General features: G+C 34.0%; 2 protein-coding genes across 2 annotated transcripts; both read right to left on the bottom strand.

The window, feature by feature from the left end:
• Positions 1–359: 359 nt before the first annotated feature.
• Positions 360–1,469, bottom strand: LOC121236699 (ATP-dependent DNA helicase PIF2-like). The gene has a single exon (XM_041133129.1). The coding sequence runs from the start codon at positions 1,467–1,469 to the stop codon at positions 360–362; it is 1,110 nt and encodes a 369-aa protein (XP_040989063.1).
• Positions 1,470–14,403: 12,934 nt separating this feature from the next.
• On the bottom strand, positions 14,404–16,878 carry LOC121237445 (indole-3-acetic acid-amido synthetase GH3.6-like). The gene is given in 4 exon segments (XM_041134180.1): positions 14,404–14,777; positions 14,780–15,238; positions 15,348–16,276; positions 16,415–16,878. Coding segments are annotated over 4 exon segments (1,836 nt in total). The 5' UTR covers positions 16,738–16,878; the 3' UTR covers positions 14,404–14,652.
• Between the last annotated feature and the right edge of the window lie 8,759 nt (positions 16,879–25,637).

The raw sequence follows: 25,637 nt of genomic DNA, 5'->3' as shown, positions 1-25,637 counted from the left end.
TAATCTATTTCACAAATAGTACTTGATGTTGGTCTTATAAGCAATTTTACTGAATCAGAAGTTCTAGCTCTCGATAGTGCAACATACAATTGTTCATGTGAGAAAATAGGTTCTGGTAAATATATTCCAACAAAATTTAACATTTGTCCTTGTGATTTATTTATTATCATTGCAAAACTCAATCTAATAGAAAATTATGTTCTTTTAAATGGGAAGCCATTAGTTTCATTTATTTTCGGTAAGAATGGAATTCTAGATATAAAAACTCTTTTACCACAGTAGTGGCCAGACGAAATTTGTGCGTCGATCATATTGCGACTAAAATTACAACATGTCAACCGTGTTCCATTGCATAAACCCTATGAAGGATTAATATTTCTAATTAACATAATAGGACAGTTTTTCTTAAGTAATAATTCGTGTGGTGGTAATCCATTCGGTGTTAATGTATTTAAGAAATCTTTCATAATTCCCTGTTTAGATGCATCAACTGTCTCGTCAAAACTATAATATCGTATTATATCGCCAGGGAATCTGTCAATGAGAATATCATTTATTTCGTCAACTGATCGATTTTTTGGAGTTAACACAGCCCGATTTGCCATTTCTGTTAAATTGTTTGAATAGTTTGACATATTCCCATAAACAACATCTAACAGAGAATTTAGAGATTCAACTTCGTTGTTATAAGGGACAATCATTTGTTGTGAAATCTTGATATTTTCATCAATTGTTATTGGAGCATTACCATTGCCAACTTCAATCAGATATTGAGAGAAATCAAGATCTAATCTAGCTCTCATATTTTCTGTTAATTTGATTTTTTTCAAGATTAACCATATGTAAGAAGAAGCCAAACTTGCATCGATTTGTTGTTCTTTTGTACTCTTACGAATCACAGGTAGTATTTGTCGAAAGTCTCCACCGAGAACAATAACTTTGCCACCAAAAGGGAGATCTATATCGTTTATGTCTCGTAACATTTTATCCAAAGCTTCTATGGAATATTTTGTAGACATAGGTGCCTCATCCCATATAATTAACTTTGTAAGACGTAACAATTTAGCAAGACTTCCTTGTTTGACGACATTACAAGTGCTATCTTTATCTGCATTTAATGGAATCTTAAATCTTGAGTGTGTTGTTTGTCCTCCAGGTAAGATTGATGCAACAACGCCTGATGATGCAACTGCAAGTGCTATCATATTTTTTGATCTGATTGTAGCTAGAAGAGCTTTGTATAAAAAAGTTTTACTAGTACCAGCAGGACCGTCAATGAAAAATGCATCAGATTCATTTGACAGTAAGGTTTGTAGTATCAAGTTATATGCATTCTTTTGTTCCGAATTTAAGGAATTTGATGCAAGTAGGTCTTCTTCTAGAATTGTGACAGCTCGCTCGTCATCAATTTCTCTATTGATAAATTCTTCGACGTCGTAAAATGTATCAGTAGGAGCGAAATGATACATGTTTATATTTCTTCCCATAGATTCAAGTGTGCAAACAATATTTTGTAAAACCATTCTTCTAACTGTTCCTAATGGTATGTTTCTTGCAATAAAATCTATAGACATTTCTTTTTCAAATCGTTCCCAGAGTTCTTTTGGATTTGTAGGATTGCAATATACTAAAATTGTTGAGAAAAGACGCCTTAAACTATTTGGTATTTGATACAGACAGGCTTCTTCTAAACAATCTTCCAAACTGCTATCTTTATCTAATAAACCATGTGAAGCAACTGCTTCGCGATATGTTGGTAGGACGATGCCATTAACTGTTCTTAATTTCTCAAACGATGTTGGTTCTCTAATATGATTTAATAGTATTCGCAAATAATATCTTTCACATTCAAATGGATTAGCTGTAATAATTCGACCTATAACAATTTTCTTCTTTCTTGGGGTCCAAATTTTATATTCTGGATTCCAAACAATTTTTTCAGAAAATTCTCTATATAACAAATTTCGGGCATTTTCGTCGATTTGATTCCTATAAAAGATTTGTGTTAACATTGATCTATTCGACAGACTTGAGTTTAAAACAGTATTTAGATTTTGATGCGCACGAAAAGATACTAAATGTTGATTCTCAAGGTGTAAATGCAAACTAAAACTAATGGATACATTTCATTAAGTGTGAAACCATATATTCTCCACATTGCTTCTGGTGGAGTAATCCATCTGGCTGTTTGAAATTGTTTGATTTCATCAATTTGTTCGTTATTTTCTTCATTTATAATATTGAAAGCAATGCGATCGTGTCATTTATAAATATATTTATACAAATATTTAACAGCTTTAATTGTAGAACAAATTTCAACGTTAATATGACAATTATATTTGGAAAGAAGGTACGGATTGTAAGGAACGACCCATCGGTTGTCTAAAATTTGTCCTCTAATTTTAGCAGTGATTCCGTTGTGCCGACACCTATACAGTGGAAAACAATCAGTTCCAATAGTTGTTGTAGGTGCAAATTCTTTGGGGTATTGGTTTTTACAAATGCCATTTTTTTTCATGCATATATTCGTTGGATTCAATATTCCGCAAGGACCATGGATCATATGTTTAACCACGACCTTATATAAGTGTAAATTACTTGTTCTATCAGGTATTTCTGCTGAAACAATTTCATCAAAAGTTTAAGGGGCATAAATTCTCCAATCTCTCTGAAGTATAATTAGGAAATGAACGTGAGGTAAGCCTCTTTTTTGATGTTCAATAGTGTATACATATGCTGCAACTTTGTCAAAAATTTGTTGCTTGAACAGATCATTTTTTAAATCTTCTAACTTTGCTCTAAAGATTCTTGCAATTAAATCAGGACAATTTTGAGCTTCTTCATGTGGTTTTAGTTGTTCTAAGATTTCATTCCAGTTTGGATTGCATGTCATAGTCAAGAAAATGTCAGGTTTGCCGAAACGTTGAACTAAAGCCATTGCTTCAATGTATTTTTTACGCATATCTCTTGGACCTCCAATAAAAGATGAAGGTAAGATAATGCGTTTTCCAATCTTAGAAGCATTAGTTTCTCCAATTGAAATACTATCTACAATGCCTTGATATACATCTGATCTAATTTCATGTTGTTTTGAACGAAAATAATCTAATCTCGATGTTTCTATTTTAATGTACATGTCAACAACAAATTGTTGTAGCAAACGACCAGATAATAATAAAATTGATCTATATGTGTCTCTCATTTGTAGTCTAAAACAATAATATTCACGACAATAAACTGTTGGCACTTTCTTCTTTTGTTCCATCAGTATTTGTTCATTCCGAAGAAATTCTTCTGCGCTATTTGAATGTTCAATACAACAGGCTTCTAATGTTTGAGTGTTTAATGATATTGTCCCTCTTTCGACTTTCTTGATTCCTTGATGCCAACCCGAGTTACCGAAAGGAAACAGTAGTGGATATTGTAATGGATCATAACAACTAAAATAATAGTGAATAATATGACTACCACCTGCTTGGTTGAAGACAATAATATCTCGGCCTTTTTGTTCAGTACATGTGTCAATTTCTATCCATATAGCTGCAACTTGTGATACTGAGGGAGCATTGTAAACACGCTGGTCTAGATCAACATCTGATCTTATACGGATTGTATGGTTTTCTAGATTTGGAATGTTGTTCAGTATTCGAAAGAAACGACAGTATGGATTAACATTAAGTATACTCATCAACTTAACAATGATAGAAGCATCCAATCTTTCTGCATTGTTTATACAGTTGTTTAGCTCATGTTCAGTGTCATAGAAATATAGTTGTAAGTACGAAGGATTTCCATCTTCAGGGATTAGATTGTTAATGTAGTGATATATTTGTCCTTGAACTCGAAATGTGTAAATTCCTCTGTTTCTTCTGCATAAGTTTGTATCAAATTTAACTCCAAAAGACGTGAAAGCAAATTTATTATTGTATGTACGTACATATGTACGGAAATTTTCAGACTTAATACAATCAGAAGTAAACAATTGATAAAGCTCATCTGAAATCCGACTACAAGTCAATGCTATTGTCCCATCAGCATAACAAAATCTATTTGGCTCATGATGAAATCTTTTTGCTCCACAATATTGACATAAAGTAACTGATGGTAGATAGTATGGCTCCAAAAAGATAGTTTTCAGTACTTGTCTAAAAGAAGTATTACCTGTTGGAATGCTGACAAAACTGTTAGAGGTAAAAGGCCTTAACCTTTCAGGAGTAGATTTATTTGTATTCATAGTATTGTCAGAATTGTGAGCGTTCGAAGAAGATCCAATTTCTCTTATAGAAACAATTCCATCATCTCTTGAAGTGTAAGATAAAATATGATAGGATCTTGTTTCTATTTGATTTCTCTTATTTTGACTTTGTTTTAGCTCAGCATACCTTTGTCTCTTCATTCGGCGTATTTCTTCTCTCTTCTCCTCTGATTGGGCATTGTACCAATTTTTTTTGGTAGCATTTTCTCCATGTTCTTCAGAAGTTAATTTTAAATAATGTTAGGTATAAATTAATTACAAAAGTTTTAATAAATATTTAATTTTTTTTAAATAAGATTGACCTACCAGTTGGTATTTTTATTAGAAGGTAGGAATGCCCAGCAATCTTACAAACTAATAGGAGATTAATAACAATTTGTTAAACACATAAACATACAAAGTACAGAAGGAAGAATGGAAAAACTAAATAGTATAATTATCAACATTTATAACATAAATAAATATTATAGAAGCAAAAAGGTATAAATAATATTAAAATCAAATTGAACTGTTCATAAATAAAAATTTTATGACAAATAGAGCAAATAGTGAGAAGTTCTAACTAATAATCACAATTTCACATATTTGTAAACTGCATTGTAGGAATAAATGCATTAAATATTATAAGATATAGAGAAATAACATTTATTTGTATGAATAGTATTAATACATACCCGGAGATACTGGCAAATAAAATGTTAGCAGAAATAAAGGCGAACAACGAATAGGAAGAGAAGCAGAAAGTGACAAGAGCAAAATCTCTCTTGTAAAGAAATATATTATATAAGATCACATAATTATTGTAATAATATTTTGTGTTTTGTTAAATAAAGTTACACAAACATATTAGAATATAATGTAATAATATTTTATATTCAAATTTAACTATAATAAGTGACTATCTAATTATAAAAGGGAGGGAGAAAAATTATATAATGACGAAAAATTGTTAGATTTAAAATAAAACTTCCACAATATCTTAATTTTTTTTGTTTTCTTTGCCTATATATATATATATATATTTTTTTTTCTATATTTTTTTCTCATCTAACAGAAATTGTTTAGTGGTAAATAATTTAATTATATAATTATAATTTTTTTTTTACAATACATATTATACATATCATACATGTGATATGTATAATGTTTATAGCTATAACATAATAACTTACAAGAAATGAAGCACAACTTTGAGGCATACGTGACCGACTTTTATAATCGTCGAGCATTTCTATCTACTTGTGGAAGTAGTTGAATGGGTTTTGTTTGAATTTTTCGTCTTGCCAATTCACAACAGTGTTTGACATATTCGTTGAATGAATAACCACATAGATTAAGTGGATGAAATAGTTATATAGCTATATTATACAATTCAACATACACTTTATATGTCAAATGTATGTCTCTATTTATTCGATCAACATGGCAAACTTTAGTGTCAATAGAGCTGGTCATAATAGGAGCAAAATCCATTCAGTTCCTTTGATAGTTAAGTTCGAATGCTCGACGGTTATAGAAGTCGATCGCATACATTCTAAAGTTACAACTTACTTTTTATAAGTTGTCATAGTATAATTATAAATATTATGCATAATATGTTTATAACATGTATTGCGAAGAGTTAAGAAAAATTCTAAAAACTATAAGTATAAATCTGTTATTTTATAGTTAAACTTTCTATGTTATGACTATGAAATAGCTAATCTGAATCTTAAGTTGAATTTCATTGTTTTAAACTTAAAATTTTAGATGTTAAGTCCAAGATGTGGGTATAAAATTTTTATGAGGCGTGAACATTTATTTGTTTCTGACGCATATGTATACTGTGTTAAACTTTTTCCGACATATCAAAGTCTTAATTCTAAGATTTTTTCAGTCTGAAATGTCAATATTATTTTTATATGACATGTGGGTTTTTTTTTTCGACATATATGTTATGATCTTAAATTTTGAATGCTAGAACAATTATCTATATTTAAATCGTGGCAGTTGTATATGCTAGAATAATTATCTATATTTAAAGCATAAAGAAATACCATGTAATTAGTAACATATGCCTAATATTTTAGTTAAGAAATAAAAAAGGGAAAAAAGATGTCTAATATTCAAATCAAATCAACTAATACGATAATAAACTATTTACAATTAAAATTCTAAGTAGATATAGAAGAAATAGTGAGTAATTGTAATTAATTATAACAGTTTTATGTAGCTGTAAGAATATGTAATGTTTATTTATTTTATTTAATATTTAAAGTTTATTTTGTCTCTATTTTTCAACTGGGCAAATTTTTTTTTTCATTTTTTAATTTTTTTTCCCATAAGGCATGTTTTGTTTTTATATTTTTATAAACATTATTATTAAATTTGAGAATATTTATTATTGTATACATTTACATAAATAAAATTTAAGAGGAATTTAAATTTTATTTTTTTTGGTATTTTAAATGCCTAATATTATCTTATGTACAAATCATTTATCTAAATAAAATATGTGTTAGTACCTAAGTTTACAAACACACAAATTTTTTTTTTTTCATTTGGAACCCGGTGGAAAAAATACCAATAACTCAGTTTATGTAGGCCCAAGATCATATGTAAATAAAATTTTATGAACAACTGTCATCTTATGTAAGTAAAAATGACTATGTATTTAGAAGAGTTTTTTTTTTAGTGGAAATAAATTTTGCAGAATATTAGAATTTATTTTTTTACAAATTTCTCTTTATCAATAATTTTAATATAATTTATTATCAATTTAAATTTTAACTTTAAAATATACTTGTAATAACTAATGTCCACAGGAATTTTCTTTTTCTTTAAAACTGTGTTGTTTTGTTTTAATTTCCAACAAATCGGTATTAATGTATTGAGGAGAACATAGGATTAAAACTGTGTCGTTTTCAGGGCAAGGAACCCTAACACTCACAAGGGACTATAAATACATCGCATTGTACAATTCTACATTTCTTCCTCTCGCCGCCCCTCGTCTTCTTCTCTCTCTTTTCGTCTCTCTCGAAGAAGAAAACCCTAAATCTACACCCACCCATCTCGACGGCTTATCATCTTTATCTAAAAAATTTTTCTCTCCCGAATGTTAACCTCTCTACCTTCGCAGCTTCTCATCCCTCTCGAAAACTACTGTCTCCCTAGTCTTCTTCCTCCTCCCGTCTCCTAGGCCTCCTCTCGGTTCGAGATCTCCAACCGTCGCTCGCCATCCCAACAACCGGAGATTCGACTCTCCTCTCCCTGCAATACAAGCCTCTCCACACGGCTATAGAGGCTATTTCTATTATCTCTATCTCTTTATCTCTTTATATCTCTTTTAGGGTTTTTTTTTTTTTTTTTTTAATGTTTTGGTTGCTTTGTTGGAGTTCTTTTGTTTTCTTTCTGTTTTCTACACACAGAATCGAGTAAATATTTTTGTTTAGTTTTTATTTCCCCGTAGATGTACAAATCTTCAGATCCGAGCCAACCTTCAAGTTTTTCTCATAATTTTTTTCCTGTTAATTTATTTGTTCCTACAGATCCGAGTCGAGGTTTATTTTTTTTTTGGAGTGGGGATTTTTTTTTTTTTTTGCCGTGTAGATCTGGATACATATTCAAATGTTTGAAGAGATCGTGTTCGTATCTCACGGTTTTTTTTTCTTTACTTTTTCCATTCTCTGTAATGATTTGTTGCTTTTCTTTTATCTGCTCTTGTGTATTTTGCATGTTTTTTTTTTTCTTCCATCGTGCATTTGTAAATATAAATGAGCATATGTTTTTCATTTCCAACAGATTTGAGTTGGGCTGTGTAATTTTTGTGAAGTGGATTTACTTGTTTATTTGTTAATTTTTTTTGGGCTTTCATTTTTCATGTTTGTGGTTTTTCGTATATCTTGCATGTGTAGTTAAATGAACACATGTTAATCATTTCCCACAGATCTTAGGAGATGTATATTTTTTCTAAAGTGGGTTTATTTCTGAAGACATCTTCATATATCTGAAGATATCGTGTTCATATATGATTCTTGTTTTCTCTTTGTTTTATTTGCTATTTTTTCTCCATAGATTGGAACAGATTCTCATATGTCTGAAAATATGTTCAGATTTCACAATTTTTTTGGCAACTCGATATATTACTTTCTGTTTGTTTTTTGATTTTATTTGTTTTTTCTTGTATTGTAAATTTGTATATAAAAGAATAGATGTAGTTCATCTCTGTTTTTTTCTTTTTGTGTACATAAATTTATTACATTAGTTATTATCTAGAAATATAGATTCTAATATGTTTGAAAATATGTTGAGATTTCACTTTTTTTTTGGCAACTCAGTATATTACTTTATGTTTGTTTTTTTTTTATTTCATTTGTTTTTTCTTGTATTGTAAATTTGTATGAAAAAGAATAGATGTAGTTCATGTGTGTTCTTTTCTTTTTGTGCAGATAAATTTATTACATTAATTATTATCTGGAATATAAATTCTGATATGTTTTAGGGGCGACATGTAATATGTTGTCATTTATTTCTTTGTGACATGTTTAAATTATGTAGAACATGTGCACCTTTGGAAGTTGTTTTTTTTAGAGTCTTGTAAATCCCTGGAGGGGTTATTTATTATTACACTTGTTATTATCTGCCATATGGATTCAGAGATGTCTGCAGAAGTTAAAAATTTTTAGATCTATGTAGAACAAACAACTCTTCAAACATCTCAGAACGTATACATTTATTTATTAGAGTTGTTGTTATCTGGAAGCAAATATCTGAGATGTGTAAATAAATCCGTGTTTTTTCAGGCTCATGTAGAAAGTAGGTGTGTTTTAGACTTATCTACGCACACTTGTACATAGATATGTTCCAGATCTATTTACACTTGTTATTACCTTTTTTTTTTTCAATTGGGTTTTTTGTTTTTGTTTATGAGATGTGTAAATAAATCCGTGTTTTTTGAGGCTCATGTAGAAAGTAGGTGTGTTTTAGACTTATCTAGGCACACTTGTACATAGATATGTTTCAGATCTATTTGCACTTGTTATTACATTTTGTTTTTTTTTTTTTTTCACATGGGTTTTTTGTTTTTGTTTATATGCATGTCCATGTACTATTCCATATAAACTTCGGAAAGTTCGCATTTAAGTTTAAGTATGAAACCACATAGAGGTCTATATTCCATCAAAACATGTAGACAGTTATTTTTGTTAGCTTTATGTTTTTCTGTTAATGAAGTATTTTTTTCCAAGTGCTTTTATTTTGTTTGACCAATATGTGTTGTATCTAATCTGGCATGTTTATTTTTCTATAAATTTGAACAGATCTTCACATGCTTGATATTGGTTTGTTTGTTTTTTCATCTAAGTTCACATGTTCGATTTTCCTTTGTTTGTTTTTTCATCAATTGCGAATCTGTATATGAATGAATAGATGTTAATTTCTGTTGGTTACATTTGGTTAGAACAAGTTTGTTCTTACGTAAGAACATCTTTGTTAGTAATATTTTTTTCAATTTATTTCTCTGCACAACTCCAACTACCATGTGCATTTGTTGATTTATTTTTTCCAACTGAAAATTATTTTCTAAGATGCATATCTATGAATGCATGGAAACTACTGGAAGCAATAAATTCAAAAATATCAAAGCCATAATTGTCTAAGAATTCTATTAACAGAAGCGTATTTAATTTAACATGAAAGCAAATAAGAACATATCTAATATATTCTGAAATTCACAGATGAAATAGTAGAGTGGATGAAATATAGAACTCAGAAAGCAGCAGTTAGATTTGTGATTTTATGAGATTGCAAATATCCGTAAAAATTGAAACAGCACAATTGTTTTTATACTGTGGCATAGGCGGTGAAAGCGGTGTAAAGGAAATCGAAGACTGTAAAGAAATATAAATAAATTCAAAATCTGATGAAGATAACAAAAAAGCAAGCGGTGAGGCGGTGGGAAACATGGTAGAGAAATCTAGAATCCGATAAACACAAAGAGGAAAAAAATCGAGAAAACGATCGAAAACGGGAGAACAAAAATTCATCCAAAAATACCAGAAAAGCGTTAGATAAGACAAAGAAAAAATGTAAAATATATTATTAAAATGTAGTAAGATGAATATTGTGAAGCGGTGGAAAAGTAGAAAGACGTGGATAGTGAGGAAGAATTCCAGAAAGATGTGGAAAAGATGAGCAAAAAGAAATCAGGAGACCGTAAATTCAGTAAAGCAGAAATATACAGTAGGGATACGGAAGAGAAATAAATGTAAAAGCAGGGGTAAAAAGGGCAAAAGTAATAAACAAACAGCTGTCTGCTTATGAGAAGAACGAAGGACAGAGGTAGTAAATGTATAAAAAAATGAGGGCAAAATTGGGAAAACAAATTTAAAAACAAGGACAAATTCGGAAGATATATAAATTGAAGGACATAACCGTAAAAAGAATATAAAAACAGGGGTAAAATTGGAATAAAAATTATACAGCTCCTGCCTGCTTATAGCCGCTTATTATATATAAGATATATATATATATATATATATATATATATATATATATAAACTAGTAAAGGGCAGACACGTGCATTGCACGTGTGCCCAATTGCATAAATATGAAAAAATATTTTTAAAAGTAAGAAATTTCTATAAAAATATGTAATAATAAAAAATAGATTAATATATATAATTGTGAAATGTAATAGTTTTATCTATATTTTAAGATTTTTTCATTGATCATAAAAAATATCACATATATTTTCTATTGAATATCCATGACTGCAGATCCAAAAGCGACTATTGGAGTTGATGTGATATCATCATACGTTTCCATATTCAGTTGTTTTGTTGCAATTTTTACAGGACATGTAATAAAATGGTTGATGTAACAAAATTTAAGTATATGCACAGTCTAAAATCTGAAACACAAACATAGAATTTATCAAAATATTGTTCTTCAAAAAGTAGATACGACAAAATATCTTAAGTTTTGGGCTTCACTTCTTTCTCTAGATTCCAATCTTTATTTCGATTGTGACGACGTTTGAAATCCTCTATATCATCAAGTATCTCTGTAATAGTTTGGTCAATTGTCTCAAGGTGTTCCAAGATGAAGGGCTTGGGTGAGCTTATAACCATTTTAGGCACAATTCTTTCCGGAGGACTTGCTGCCATTTTGCAATATTCCATTGGGATTTTCTAATCTTGTTACAATTTTTACCATTCCGGATGAGAAATAGCAATGGAAACTACCACAGTGAGATTTCGAGAAATCTTAATAAGTAAACAAATAACATACCACAAATATTATAGGCATATAAAAGTAAACACAAATAAATGTATGGACATATATGCATGACATAAAACTTTGAGTGTATGCATCATGAACTTTTCTTATAAAAATAATATTTCTTATCTTATTCTTAAACCACGTTTTTTTCTTTTTCTTCTATTTTTATTTTTGTAACTATAAATGGATAGATTTATGTCTACATTTTTATAATTTTTTTATTATTTACAATACATATTATACACATGATCTGCATAATGTTTATAATCATAATATGATAATTTTCAAGAACCAAGTCACAACTTTGAGATGTATGCGGCCGACTTTTATAATCGTCGAGCATCCCAACCTAGCTATCAAATTAGCTGATTGGGTTTTGTTCCTGGTCTTCGTCGTGTCTATTCACACCAAAGTTCGACATGTTGGTTGAATGAATAACCACATATATTTTAGATGTAAAGTGTATTTTGAAGTGTATAATATGGCTATATAGTTATTCATTCAGTCAACCTGTTGAACTTTGGTGTGAATAGGCATAGCAAAAACAATGAGCAAAACTCATTCAAGTATTGTAATACAAAAATATCACCCTCATGCTCACCATGCACCATGTATCAGATGGCTCAAAATATCACCCTTGTAGGAGTCAGTGGCATCTTTATTTCCTTGCTTGGCTGTATGCATTCCTTGCCAAGGGATCAAAATCAATCATCCTTCGCCTATCTGCTTCTCCATTTCTCACCTTTCTTACCTTGCCCTCGTCGCTTACGACCTTGTTTGCTTCGGCTCGCATCCATGGGCTTACTGTGATATCGGGCTGGGTCTTGCACCCAACATATATATATATATATATATAAATATATATACTCTATTATAATAAGTGGCTATCTAACTGTAAATAATAATTTTTATTATTTTTTTTTACTTTTATTATTATTTTTTAAATCTTGTTTTAACAAATTAAGTTCCTTAAAACCCTTAAACATTTGACATGTAACTCTCTTGTAGAATTTAATGAAAGATTTTGTTCTACTAAAAGGTCTTTAAGACCCTTGACCATTTGACGTATAACTCTTTTATAAAATTTAATAAAGGATCATATTTTACCAAAAGGCCCTTAATAGCCCCACGGTTAAATACTTTACTGAAGTTTAGATTTTTTTTAATCTTGATTTGTTGTCTTTCTTTAATCTTGTATTTTTTTTTCCAGACAAATAGCTACTGACTTTTTCACTTTTATTTATTTATTTAAATCAGGTGTACCAAGGGCTAACGCATCCCGGACAGTTCCCGTGTGTGTATATATATAATATATATTGTAAAATTTATATTGATTCCATCAAAGTAATTTATTTGTCTAATTAAATCATGGGAAGTATATGTGGTCTGCATGTATGGTTAATGAGCATTTCCTCGCCGATTGCATTCGGGTGGGATTGGCGTGAAGATGTATTTGCGTGCGGTGTGGTGCGCATGGATACTCGGTAAGGAAATGGAAATGGAAAATCACGAAGAAGACAAAAGGCCTATGATACAGTTGCTTGCACTACCACAGGAAGAGAATCAAAAGAGACCTTATCTTCAGGCGTACCGCGTAAGTGGTTTTGAAGCTTTTCCAATCTGCAGCCTGAGAATGTGCCTGTGAGACAGCAAAATTGTCTCTTTTATCTTTTTCTGGGATTGTCAGGGGGGGGGGGGGGGGGGGGGGGGGGGGGGGGGGGGGGGGGGGGGGGGGGGGGGGGGGGGGCTGTACTCTGTTTTGTCTGACATAGCCTTGAGAACATTTTCAGAAATCAGAAACTGTTTTTGTTTGTTTTCTCATACAAAACCACCCGGGGAACAGCCTTCTGACTCTTACCTTATCTGTCCTGGCACCCCAATACAAAACTTTCTTGCCCTTTCACAGTTCTTGTCGTTTGATTCGTTGTGCAAATGCCCTGCTAAATCATTGCAATTGGTGGCCGGAACAGAGATGGGTCCTAGTGTACTTTCGAAACACTCACAGAGGTGTGGAATTCATTTTTCTCTGTTCTTCAGACGCTGAATGCATGGGTGTGCTAAAGGCATTCTAGCATGGCATGCAATGCCATTTTGACATATGCATTGCAGCCTACTTCATCGAGATTGAAGAGGTACTCGGTGCATGGGATTGTAATACGTATCAACTATTCTTTTAGTTTATCAATCAACCATTGGAAATGGTCATAGACACCTCATCCGTTGTCTATTACGTTTCTGCATTTTTCTTCTTCGTTCATTATAGGGCCACTGGTTTTATTTATAGACAAATCTAATGAGGAATAGGACTAAATTATATGGTTTCCTATGCCAAAAAAGCCCTGCCCCTAATTATCTGGACCAACCAAAGCACATGCAAGGCTGCAGTTTTGCTGCATCAATCATTATTATTCGTCGCCTTGTCGTCTCTTGAAACAGTTTGATGGACGGGTCTTAGTCCCTTTCTCTGTTTGTTACGGACATAGTGATTATTTTGGGGATCATTTGACCACTTGCATAGGAAAAAAAAGGAAAACAGATGCTTCTGTTTCCTGACAATATTTGAAGTCCATGAAAAATGATAGACCTAGAATTTTTTTACAGCCAACTAATGTTATAGTACCCACCTCATAAAAATGTTAAAAGTTTTTATTGATTTGAATCTTTCAATTACTACCGAAAACATAGGTGCCCTTTTCTTGAAAATTATAGAAAAATATACGAGTTCAGAGGAGCTGGCTTTCTTGCTGCCATTTTGGTAACGTAGCCCATGAGACTTCAGTGGCCGGGCATGGTTCCTGGAAGGAATTTAAGAATCAAATTCCCATAAAACATGATGATTATTGCAAGAAACAACAGCTGAAACGACTGGCATATATAGAGAAAGGACCTAAAGGAAAATAAGAGAAGCTTTCCTCAAAACAGGAACAATTTTTGTACATGGGATGATTCAAAGTCTATGCATATTAGACAACGACTAAAATATTCAAAAAAAAAAAAAAAAAAACAGAAGACATAAAAGCACGAGGTTAACCTAAAAATGATAAATAGTTTTTCCCTAAGATCGTGATCACAAAAACAGTTATTGTGAATCTCCATGAAAGCTACCAAGACTACTAGTGCGCAGTCCCTCATTTCCTTCAATCCTGATTGTTCCATTGCTTATGGCCCGGAACCCACTTGGGACATTTGGGGCTAAAGTGGTTTGACACAACCCTCGAGTTCAAGAGGTCAACAATGGGTGAAAATTTCACACACCTCGGGTCTTGTACTGGTTTATGGACGCGCCTAAACTAATGGCGTAATCCATGAGCTTATCGAATGTCCCAGGCTCAACAATCTTTATCTCTAGAGGGCCAATCGACTTGTCCGAGACACGGCCTTGGCGGTACACGGTGTTAAGGGACTCTTCCATGGTCAAGCAGCAGTCCTCAAACACACAGGATGGAATTGGGGTTGACCCCTTGAGGCTAACTTCCCAGAATAGAACATAGTGGCCTGGGATGGTTGTAGTGTCCGCGTGACTAGTGTATTCAGCTACAGTTGCATCGAATGGAATCAAATGGTTCACAGCAATTTTCACTGCATTTTGCAGCTCAACTTCATCAGTCTTATCAGAATCAATGCTGAGGACCACATTTTTCCGGCATAAGAAGGTGAACTGGGGGGCCTTGTTCTTGAATCCGGCCACTCGAAGCACATCTCCAACTCTGTAGCGATAGAGTCCTACAATATCAGATGTATGTTAGAGCACAATTACCAAGTTCCACTATGGTAAAAAAAAATTGAAACTATATGCTTGAATTGCAAGTGATTATAAAAAAGATAAATATACCAGAATAAGTTGTAACAACAAGCTCATATTCTTCCCCAAGCTTGACGTCAACTAGATCCACCAGCTCTTTGTGTTCTTTTTCACTGAGAGATTCGGGCAGGGAGGGAGAGTTAATGACCCCATTGTTTCTATTGACAGGCAGAAACTCGAAATAGCACAAGGTGGGAATGAGCGTGTATGAAACTTCACTAGGCTTGCAAAGAGGATTAAGGTTGACACCGAAGTAAGATTCAGAGGATGCATACATGGTGCACACAATGGGGAGGCCATTGCTATAGTAATCAAGAGTTGGAATGTACTGTGACATGGTCCCAGTTACAATCACATCCACATACTTGGTGTTTGGCCACAACCTAGTTATGATTCCTTGCCAAGAATCTTTGCCGCACTCTACCTCAATGAAATCTGCAAGCTTGGGATCAGGTTTGAGGATGTTCATGACGGCCACTCGGACTACGGGGTCAGCAATTTGGGCGTTGATGGTTCCGGTTCTAATATCCTTGCAAAGAGAAGCCCAATGCTTCTCGAGGAACCGGATTGCGCGAATGAAGCCGGAGGCGAAAACTGCGCCAACCCTTAGGACTTCCTTGTTTTGGCAGAGGCCACAAAGTAGTTGTGTATACATGCTTCGGTAGGAGTCAAGGCAGTGGATGGTTTCGTTTGGGCTGGTATAGTTTGTGTAAGGGTCATATGGCCTTTCTGTGAAGTGGGAGCTTTTGTAATAGCTAGTGAGTACCGGGCGAGCCAAAAGGCCTCCAGGTGTCTTGGCCTCGGATTTTATGAACAAAAAGTACATTCCTTTGCCTTTGTCTAGGTCAGGAACGTATTGGCTCATCACCGGCATCAAGAGGCTATAGAACAGTGACCTCCTCTCCATGTCCTCTTCAATTGTGGGCATCAATTTTCTCTCTCCTGCCGAAGTCCCCGAGCTACAAAGCCAAAAAGTGCCCAGAAAACAACCCATTTAGCCAAATCATTCACAAAATGCCAAACTATACAAAGAAATGACAAACAGCTCAAATAAACAATCGAGCATCGAAAAAAGGACTCTTGTAGCATTTATATACCTCGTCAAGAACTCACAAATGGGGCTTGAGCAGAGGATTGGGGAAGTGTCGCCATTGGCGATGCGAGTGACATCCGCTTGGATATCCTCGTAGGCAATCACAGGCATGACTTTCTTGAAGGTCTCGCGATCAGTGTGACCTTTGAGGCCGTGCCTCTGCAAGTACTCTACGTTAGCATTGCGAGAGACGATTTCAGAAAGAACTCGCTTCTGAACCTCGTCAGCGTTGGTCGTGATATCTTCAATGAACAGAAGAGTCTTCTTGTTCTTCTCTGCAAGATTGTGGTCTGTGGGTTTCAATGGGCAGTTTGGAGCCTCAGGCATGGTGTTTTTTTTTTTTCCCTGGAACCGTGAAAGAGAGGTAGTTTCGAAGTTTTTGGAAGAGAGAGAGAGAGAGAGAGAGAGAGAGAGACTGTTCGTTATAAAAGAGAAGACGGTGTTGTGCGTGAGGGAGGAGGAAAGACGGTAAAGTGGGTTTATATAGAACAGAGTATGAAGCTGGCTGTGCTGCAGCCTTCACCCAAGGGATTAGGAACTAAAGAAACAGTTCAACGAGGGCACAAGTGTAAAATAATAAGCTGTATATCTTTTTGTTTATCTATGGACCCTGACACTAAAGAAGCACAGAAGTTTTATACATTCATTGGTCATATTAGGAACACTCGAGCAAAATAATCACGCAAAAACCCCACTCTCGGACTCGAAGTAAAGTGATACATCAGTTCTCCGTTGGTCAAAGCCGGGATGCCGTTTTGAACTCACCTTCTCAAGGTGTTTCAACGGTACGAACTACAAACCCAGCATTCAAATCGTATCCAGCCGTATCCGGTAAACACGCAGCTAGATACACCGGTTACATGCGTGCTTGTACTCTGGGTGTCTCACAAACTACCGGCACCAAATTGCAGTTCCCCGTAACGGAAAACGGCGTTCCTGACATGTGTTATTGTGCCCTGCGTACGGTAAAATTGTTAGGAGGTCTTATGTTTCTTATTGGAGTATCCAACTCGGACAGCTCCAGCTGGCTGCCTAACTTGATTGATTGACACGTGTACAAAATCAAAGTTCTGTACCTACTCTTTCACTTGGATTATTTGGTCGGAGCTAGCGTGTACGTGTGATCAGTGTGGAAGAGGAAGTACTAATCAAGACCCTTAACAACGTTTTGTAGCAACAATTGTTTTGGGTTTTCTTGATTTGCCAATCATTTCCATAAAAAGGAAAAAAATAAAAAGTTTGTGTGAATGGAATGGGAGTTATGAGCTACAAAAGCTACATATTTTATAAAAAAGAAATACTTTAGTTATAAATAAATTTTAAATTTTTTTTAATAAATTGAAATAAATTAATATTATATGTTATATTATAAAATTATTTTTATTGTAAAATAAATCTAACATATTATATGAAATTATATTAATTTATAAATTTACTTTTATAAGATCTATTTGTAACTGTAACACTTTTTTTTATGAAAGTGCATAAATGGGGAGAGATTCTTTCAAATTGTAAGTATTTGAGCTTGACTTGTTGATTGAATTTAGGGGCAAAGCGAGTAGAGTACGTACGAGGAAATCTTCTCCATTTCACAGAGGGGAGGAGGCTCATGGCCGGCACCGATAACATGACAGGCCGGCGCTGCTGTGGGAGGTAGAAAATCACTTAAAAGTCGGTACCTAACATATCTCTATCTTGTATTGGGTCAAAGACAAATTAAGTTGCACACAACACACGCATTAATGCCCCATAATGTCAACACTTACAGGTACGTATTAGCATACCATTCCATGTCGTGCATATATAACCGAACGTGTTTGACCATTTCTCCAATCTACCAATCCTCATGTACTATATATACTATATATGTTTTTGGGCATTTTTCTTTCTTTCCTTTTTTATAATAAATTGATAATTACTTCTCCAATAACAAGAATCATGATTTTTAAATACCCTAAAACAATAGGATTAAGTAATCCGTCTATCCATTCTGATTACCTGACACTTGTGTCATCATTATTGTTATTGTTATTAATTAAAAAGATTAATTAATTGGAAAGAAGCTAGTAATTAATTTAGGAGAGGTAAATTCAATACATATAGAAACCCCATTTTTTTTTATAAAAGAGTGGGGGTTCGAATCCAGATTTTCTATCTGGAGAACCGGGTTATATACCATCAGGTCATTAAGCTCTTCGCATATAAAAACTCATTTGATTAGATTATGAAAAGTTACATTTACATAACAATAGCAATAGATTATAATATTTGAAAGAATTTTATAATTGAACAATGCTAAATATAGTTTTAAATTGTGTAAGTTTCGTGTGATTTTTAAAAGAAAGTAAAATTTACTATAAAAAAATATAATTTTTTTATGTAAATTACATATTGATTCATTTTTTTATAAAAAAATTATAAGTTTCTCACTCTAAAATCACAAATATAATTTCTATTTACAATTTTAAAGGTCCATTTTTAGTATAGACTTCTTGCCTTCGAGCCACATCATCAGATTGTCCACCACGAAGCTGGAAGTGTAAACTTTTGCCACGTGTCTGTGCCCCGCCCCTGTCGGCTCTTGTTCACCCACATTTGCCCTTCCGATCAGTCTATTCCTTGAAGATAAGATCCTCTCTATATATAGGGATTAATCTAGCGGGTGCTGTCGTACACCTGGCTGCTTGACTAGTCAAACGCCCAGACCGGTAATATGATCGGATGGTCACGAACCCAGCAAACTTAGAAGGAGAAAATATTTAAAAATTTGAAACAAGAATAAAGAAATAGTGGGACCACCTTGCTCGATGGGAGAAGAAATAGGGAGAAGAGAAGAAATAGGGAGAAGACGGCTGCACCGAGGGTGATGGTAGGCCAGCACCCAAGTGGAACGCATTGTGCTTAGTGTAACTGTGAGGGTTTTTGGTAATGTTGGGTGAGTGAGCGTGAGAGATGAATTTTTTTTTTTTTTTTTCAGTTACTATTTAACATTTTACCTCATATATTTTATGAAAAATATTTTTATATCTTATAAAAAATATTGATCAATTTTATAAAAAAATTATAAGTGTGAGATGTGTAAATAGTAATTGATATATAATAAATTCGGTAAGAGAATGTGGGTGTGTGCTTACGAGGGAGTCTATGCAATGACGATAATGCAGATCTTAGACCGTTGACTTTAGCCTATATTTTTTGTTTTTATATAATGAAACTTTATTTATTTAACATCTCGAGAAAAATAGTAGGAATACGTGTATTCATAAAATAAATAAATAATTAATTAAAAAAGGAAACGTGCATGTTAAAAATCCTGAAATCGATCCCTGCTCTTCTCCCTTCTTGTCCCCCTCATTGACCCCATTATATATTCTTTCTCTTTCCATACCTGTAATATTGTAGAGTTTAACTGTGAAAATTACAAGTTGAAAGCAAAGGAAGAAAAAAAAAAAAAATGCATGGATGTAAGTCGCCAATTTGCAGCTGCATGTTAATTAGTACTAGGTAAATAATCTGATCTGCCTAGCTCCTAGGTGATATGGGACATAATTTACCAACCTCCTTACTAAATACGAGGTATTACTGCATGCATGTGTCATATAATATGTGTATATACAAACCCTTAATACGTACGTATATTCGGAGGTGTAAACTGCTCAAAGCCACTCTCGATCTCTAGCTAACTCATGTCTCGATCAATAATAGCTAGCACCACATCGTGCAGGGCAGTAGAAGTTTAAACGAGATCTTGAAGCACGAGGTGGTGTTAGAAATTAAATGAAATCCTCTTGATTCTTTAATAAAATTCCATCTAAAGCACATCGAACATCTACGTTTTGGCTGAATTTCTTTCCAAGACATCATCCACTTTAACGAACACATAATGTGGTCCCTAATATCATGTTGCCTTTGGAGTGGAACGTGGAGAAGATTGTCACTGACAGCATGCAGTAGCATAGAGAGACATTCAACCATCCAGAATTAAAAGTCATCACCAGATCACCGTTAAGGCAGGGTACTGATCTTACTCTAATGTACGTGACATTTGGGTTAATTAGGTTCATTAAATAAAGAACGTGGGTCTGATTTAACCCTAATTGAATATGCAGTTTCAAAGATTCATATCGATGTAAATTCTAAACTATTTGGTAATCACATGCAACTTTTCACTTCAAACGTTTCCTGGAAGAGTCGTACATGGTGGGTAATGGCCCTTTTTGACACTTCGAAAGGCTTTGAAGCTTGTGCATTGTATTTTTAACCTTTTTACACGGTACAGAATCATGGTTTTGCACGGTAGTTTTCGCTTTAAACACTGCATGCCTACCGGAAGGAAGGCTCGGCTTCCAAGTCGTCTTTTAATGATGGAGTACTCGGCCGGACCCTGAGCGCTTCTGAGTTCAGATCGAAGCCTTACCTCGCTGCCTCATTAATGCTGGTATCTTTTAATCTTGATCTTCAGAAGAAATAATCTAAGGGATATAATCATGAGCGTGAAACATGTTGAAAACAGGAAAAATGCAGCTAAAAAGACCACGATCATGATGTTTCGGGGCTATTTCTTGCAATGCTTATTATGTCTTAAATTCTATCCATGATGACCTCTTTTGACATTTTGGTCCCTTCTCACGCAAGGAAGTCCCAGCTAGACATGACTACATATACACAGACAAATATATATATATATATAGGAAAATCGTACTCCTTTATATTGTTCCGTGAGGCGTGAAGGACTTGAAAATTTAGTTCTTTAGTAATATTGGGACTTGTTTGGGTTTGAGGTTTCCAGTTTTTGATCTAACATGAGATGAGAAGGAATAAGATTAGAATTAGATATGTATGCATGGGAGACAAAGGGTGTGATAGTTCTGGTGATAAAAGAGAAGAGAAAAATTAGAAGGGCTATATCTTTATTTTTTTAGTTGTTACAAATACAAGACATATCTCTATTTATAAAAAAAAAAAAAATTATATTGAATTAGAATAAGTTTTAATCATTATGAAAATCAAATAAAGATAATATCAAAGCAAAGTGATTTAATAATTATAAAAATTAAATCAAGATAATATCAGAGATTGGAACGTGAGACAACATAAGTCATAAGCGCCCCTCTTACAGATTCTTGATCTAGATAGTTATACAAGTCACTGCACGTACGGAAATTTAGACATCTTTGCCTATCATGCATTTTTCCACTTTTATGTCCAATCCTTTTCTCATCGACATACATGCAATTAATATGGATCGGGTACGTACATTTGCACTTCATGCCACGATCGCCATGATCATCGTACGTAAAAAGATAAAATTGAAATCACGTTGTACGATTATATATACATGCAAGAGGCATTTAGTAGTACTCGGCCCGTACAACATCCGGATCACGTGCCCATGCAGACCTCAAAAGAATAAAAGGAAAAGAAAAGCCTAGTTTGCGCAAAGCTTAAGTTAAGAATGATTACATGTCCTCCACTTCATGCTCCCAATAGTAATTACATGGCACAACTGTTTCTCAAAAGTCTGTCGAAAATTTTCTTCCCCAACAGAAGTGTACGTCAAGAACCCACTAGTACGTACTGCAAAGCTACCGGAGAATTGATAAGAAAGAAAATCACCATATTTTTTATAACACATTTTACAATAATATATTAAATAAGAGGTCATTTTATAAAATATTTTATAAAAAAAAAATTATTTTACAAAAATATCTTTATCTTACAATATTATTATGTAATATATTGTAAAAATGTATTTTATGTATCAATACTCTAACCTTTTTGGGCATAGCTCAATCAGATATCATGCAATCTCATGGCCGGGGGAGGTGAAATAGTACCCTTACCCTGGAATTTATCCATTTGTAACCGCAAATATGTTCCGATAACTTTGGCCTTTTGGACGTGCTTTCTATCGCTTTTATGTCTTGCTTTCTTTCACTTCCTTGTACTATAATTGATCAAACTGTCATTTACCCATTAGAGGAATATTGGGACGTGCTTCACTTTCGTGGATGGTGATCATGGGGCCGGACTTGCTAGAACAGATCTTTATCCTCAAACTGTTTGTGCACCGGTACCCTTGTCGCTCAAGTGACCTAAGAAATTAGAGTACACTGTTTATGCAATGCCTCTCATGTAAGCCACGCGGACATATTAGAATAACCCAGAATTATTCATATCTGATCCAGGCCTTTCATAACCAACGATCGAAAGGAACTACGTACCTATATATAACGTTATAATAAAGTCATATATACTTGTCGTAGTTGCCTCCGTCGCTTCAAAAACTCGTGTAAGAAAGTCAGGATATACATGCATTAATTCTCTGTCATTGTAGGGCTACTGAAAAAATAATGAAGCTGTCATGTTTTAATTAGTATTTTGCACGTAGCCTCCTGACTGTGAATGGATGGGTTGGGATTCAAAATTCCAGCTGTGATCATGTCCGGAATGAATCTTTCATAGGTATGCCAACGATTAAATCGGTATTTGGGTTGGGGATAGGCACTGAATATACGGGGATTACCGTGCTCATCACATATCAGTTTAAATTAATACGCTCCCAAATTTCGAGCAAGTGCAGAATATTAGACGTACATGGACCAATTTCTCTCGTTACCAAAAAAAAAATGCATATGGGACTCATACACCCAACATTACCGTACTAGAGAGTTACTTGATAACTGGGATTTCTGGCATTTGGATTTTCAAAAGAGAGAGAAAATGATGAAGGCACACTTCCAATGTCTGTGAAAATATTACTCAGTATAACTACAGATGCTACTTTGGAATTCTTCGACTCACAATATTATAGCTGGTACGTGGGAGAACCCAATCATGTCATATAAAAGGAAGTAAATAGTATCCTTCACTGAGATTTTGGTGACTTGGACTTCATGGAAGGTGCATAAATGTTGCTATTGACACATTGTTCAGAGAGAGAGAGAGTGTGCGTGTGTGAAGAAAACCATCGAAAAAGCATACATGGCACACAGATTAATCTAGTTCAACTGCATGGGTTCCAGCTGTACTCAGCTTTCTAGCTAGACCTAGCGTCGACTGGTCATGACATTGATGATCAATTGCTTTGCCTGTAGCTTTTGATGACATGATTAACATTAGCAAATCTTGTTTGAGGCTAAGATTATTAATAATCAGGTTAGCCAGGTCCGAGGAACAAACCACAACGTCTTGATTAAAGGGGATTTATTTACAATAATAAAAAAAAGAGAAAGTGACAGCACCAGATTAATGGCGCTATGGCCTACAGAGAAGACCTTATAAGGAATGCTTCCCGATTAGGAAAAAAACGGCATTAACAAAATCATAATTGGTCCTTGGCCGAATTTATTTAAATTCTGGAGCCCAACATAAAAGAAGACCAACCAAATGGGTGACTAACAAAATGAGTTTGTCGGCTACTTTTGCAGGCCGAGATTGGACAAGATGTGATAACTCATCGTGTCTATGTACATACATTTTGATTATGGTCTAGCATGTAGCTAGGAGAGGATAAACTTTAATCTAAAGTTGACAAACATGACAAGATTGATGAAAAAGAAGCTTCAATGCATGAAAAATCAGCAAAAGATAATGAAGGTGACCAGGGGGCTGTACATGTGATTCCAAAACAAGGATTCTCCATCGATCTTTAAGCATGAGCTTGGATTCACTATAATTGTTGTTCCTTGTCTCCTAATCAAAAGCAAATGCATCAGAGTGACTTAGACTATGGAGTTAATGTCTAATCCTAGAGACCAATTTGTCTAAGAACACCTTTCACCCCATCTTTTCCTGACTGTAAACTCGCGCGCCAGTGGGATCTTGTAGCGAGACCACATGCTTGACCACAAGTATGTAGGGGAAAAAGTTTCTGTTTTAAATTATGATTGCAGTCACGTAGAGAAGGGACATACTTGAGATTGCATTCAATAAATTTCAATTATGATTGCATTCACATAGAGAAAGGGCATACTTGAAGTTGCATTCAATAAGTTTCTTCCTTTCTCTTTTGAGCTTTTATTTCTTTTTTGAAAAATAGTGCTACAAAAGGCATGAATCTAGACAACAGATCAGATGAAAATAAATAATGCAGATGATCATAGGCAAACAGGCTGCATTGCAGTGTCCCTTACTTTGAATGCGTTTAGAGATTATAATATTTTCCAATAAAAACAGATTCTGGGGGTGCTGCTAGTGGACCACAGACGTTTGGAAGAATATATAGCTGGTTTGTCTAGATGGTGCAATGGAATAAGGAGATAAAACCTTATTTTTAATGTTGTCTTTGCCATTATTATTTGACTTATATTTGTGTTTGTGAGGTTGTGTTCAAAGATGGGGGCTTGGAGGAGGAGGGGTTGGTCCCATTTGCATATGCATCTAAAGGAAGAGAGTCATGTCATGTCCCTATGATCTACAATTGATACCCATAATGAAATGGAAAGGAGATAGCATAATTGTGTCTTGTAATTGTATACTTTTGGCCCCTTAGCTACTCTGATCGATCTCCAGCTACTCTGATCGATCTCCTGCTAGCTTTCTCATCCAATTAAGAATGTGGAGTAACATATAAAGAACATGATCTCGTTGTAGGGCCTCCACGTACACACCACCTGCCTCGCAAGATGACTCACACACACACACAAACATATATATATATATATATATATATATATATATATATGTATGTATTTAAGACAATATTGTTGATATCTCCACCAATGCCAAACTGCCACATAACTAAGTGCTCTCAATCTCTTCTTCATTTTCTCTTCCTATCAGAAAAGAAAAACTCAATTTCATGCATATAATATGCTTTATAGAAAATCTATATATATATATATATATATATATATATATATATATATCTTTATACTTAAAAGAGGCTATAAACGTGAACAGTAATGAACAGTTATATAAATAGTGATTCGTGTTTTACGCTTTTCACCTTGCGTCCCTCACTCCATCCGTGTCCCTCCTCACAGCAAAACCACTGCAAAACTACAGTATAATCACCACAAAAATATCACAAAATAAAAAAATCACCGCACAAATCATCATACAAATCACCAAATCAACACACAGGTTTTACATAAATCACAAACTTCGGCTGGAGCTTGGGAAGGAGGGAGAGTCCGTGAGAGAGTGAGAGAGAATGGGCATGCATGAGGCGTAGATTGGGGCCATGGGTGGTTGGGGTAGGTCGATGGTGGCCAGAGGAGGCT

This window comes from Juglans microcarpa x Juglans regia, chromosome 6S (genome assembly GCF_004785595.1).
Source record: "Juglans microcarpa x Juglans regia isolate MS1-56 chromosome 6S, Jm3101_v1.0, whole genome shotgun sequence".
In the NCBI taxonomy this organism is placed as follows: Eukaryota; Viridiplantae; Streptophyta; class Magnoliopsida; order Fagales; family Juglandaceae; genus Juglans; species Juglans microcarpa x Juglans regia.
Note: the sequence above shows the minus strand (reverse complement) of the source record. Positions and strands in the feature narration are given on the sequence as shown.

Excerpts from the sequence above, each read along its gene's own strand:
- LOC121236699 (XM_041133129.1), bottom strand. The coding sequence starts at position 1,469 with ATGTATCATTTCGCTCCTACTGATACATTTTACGACGTCGAAGAATTT.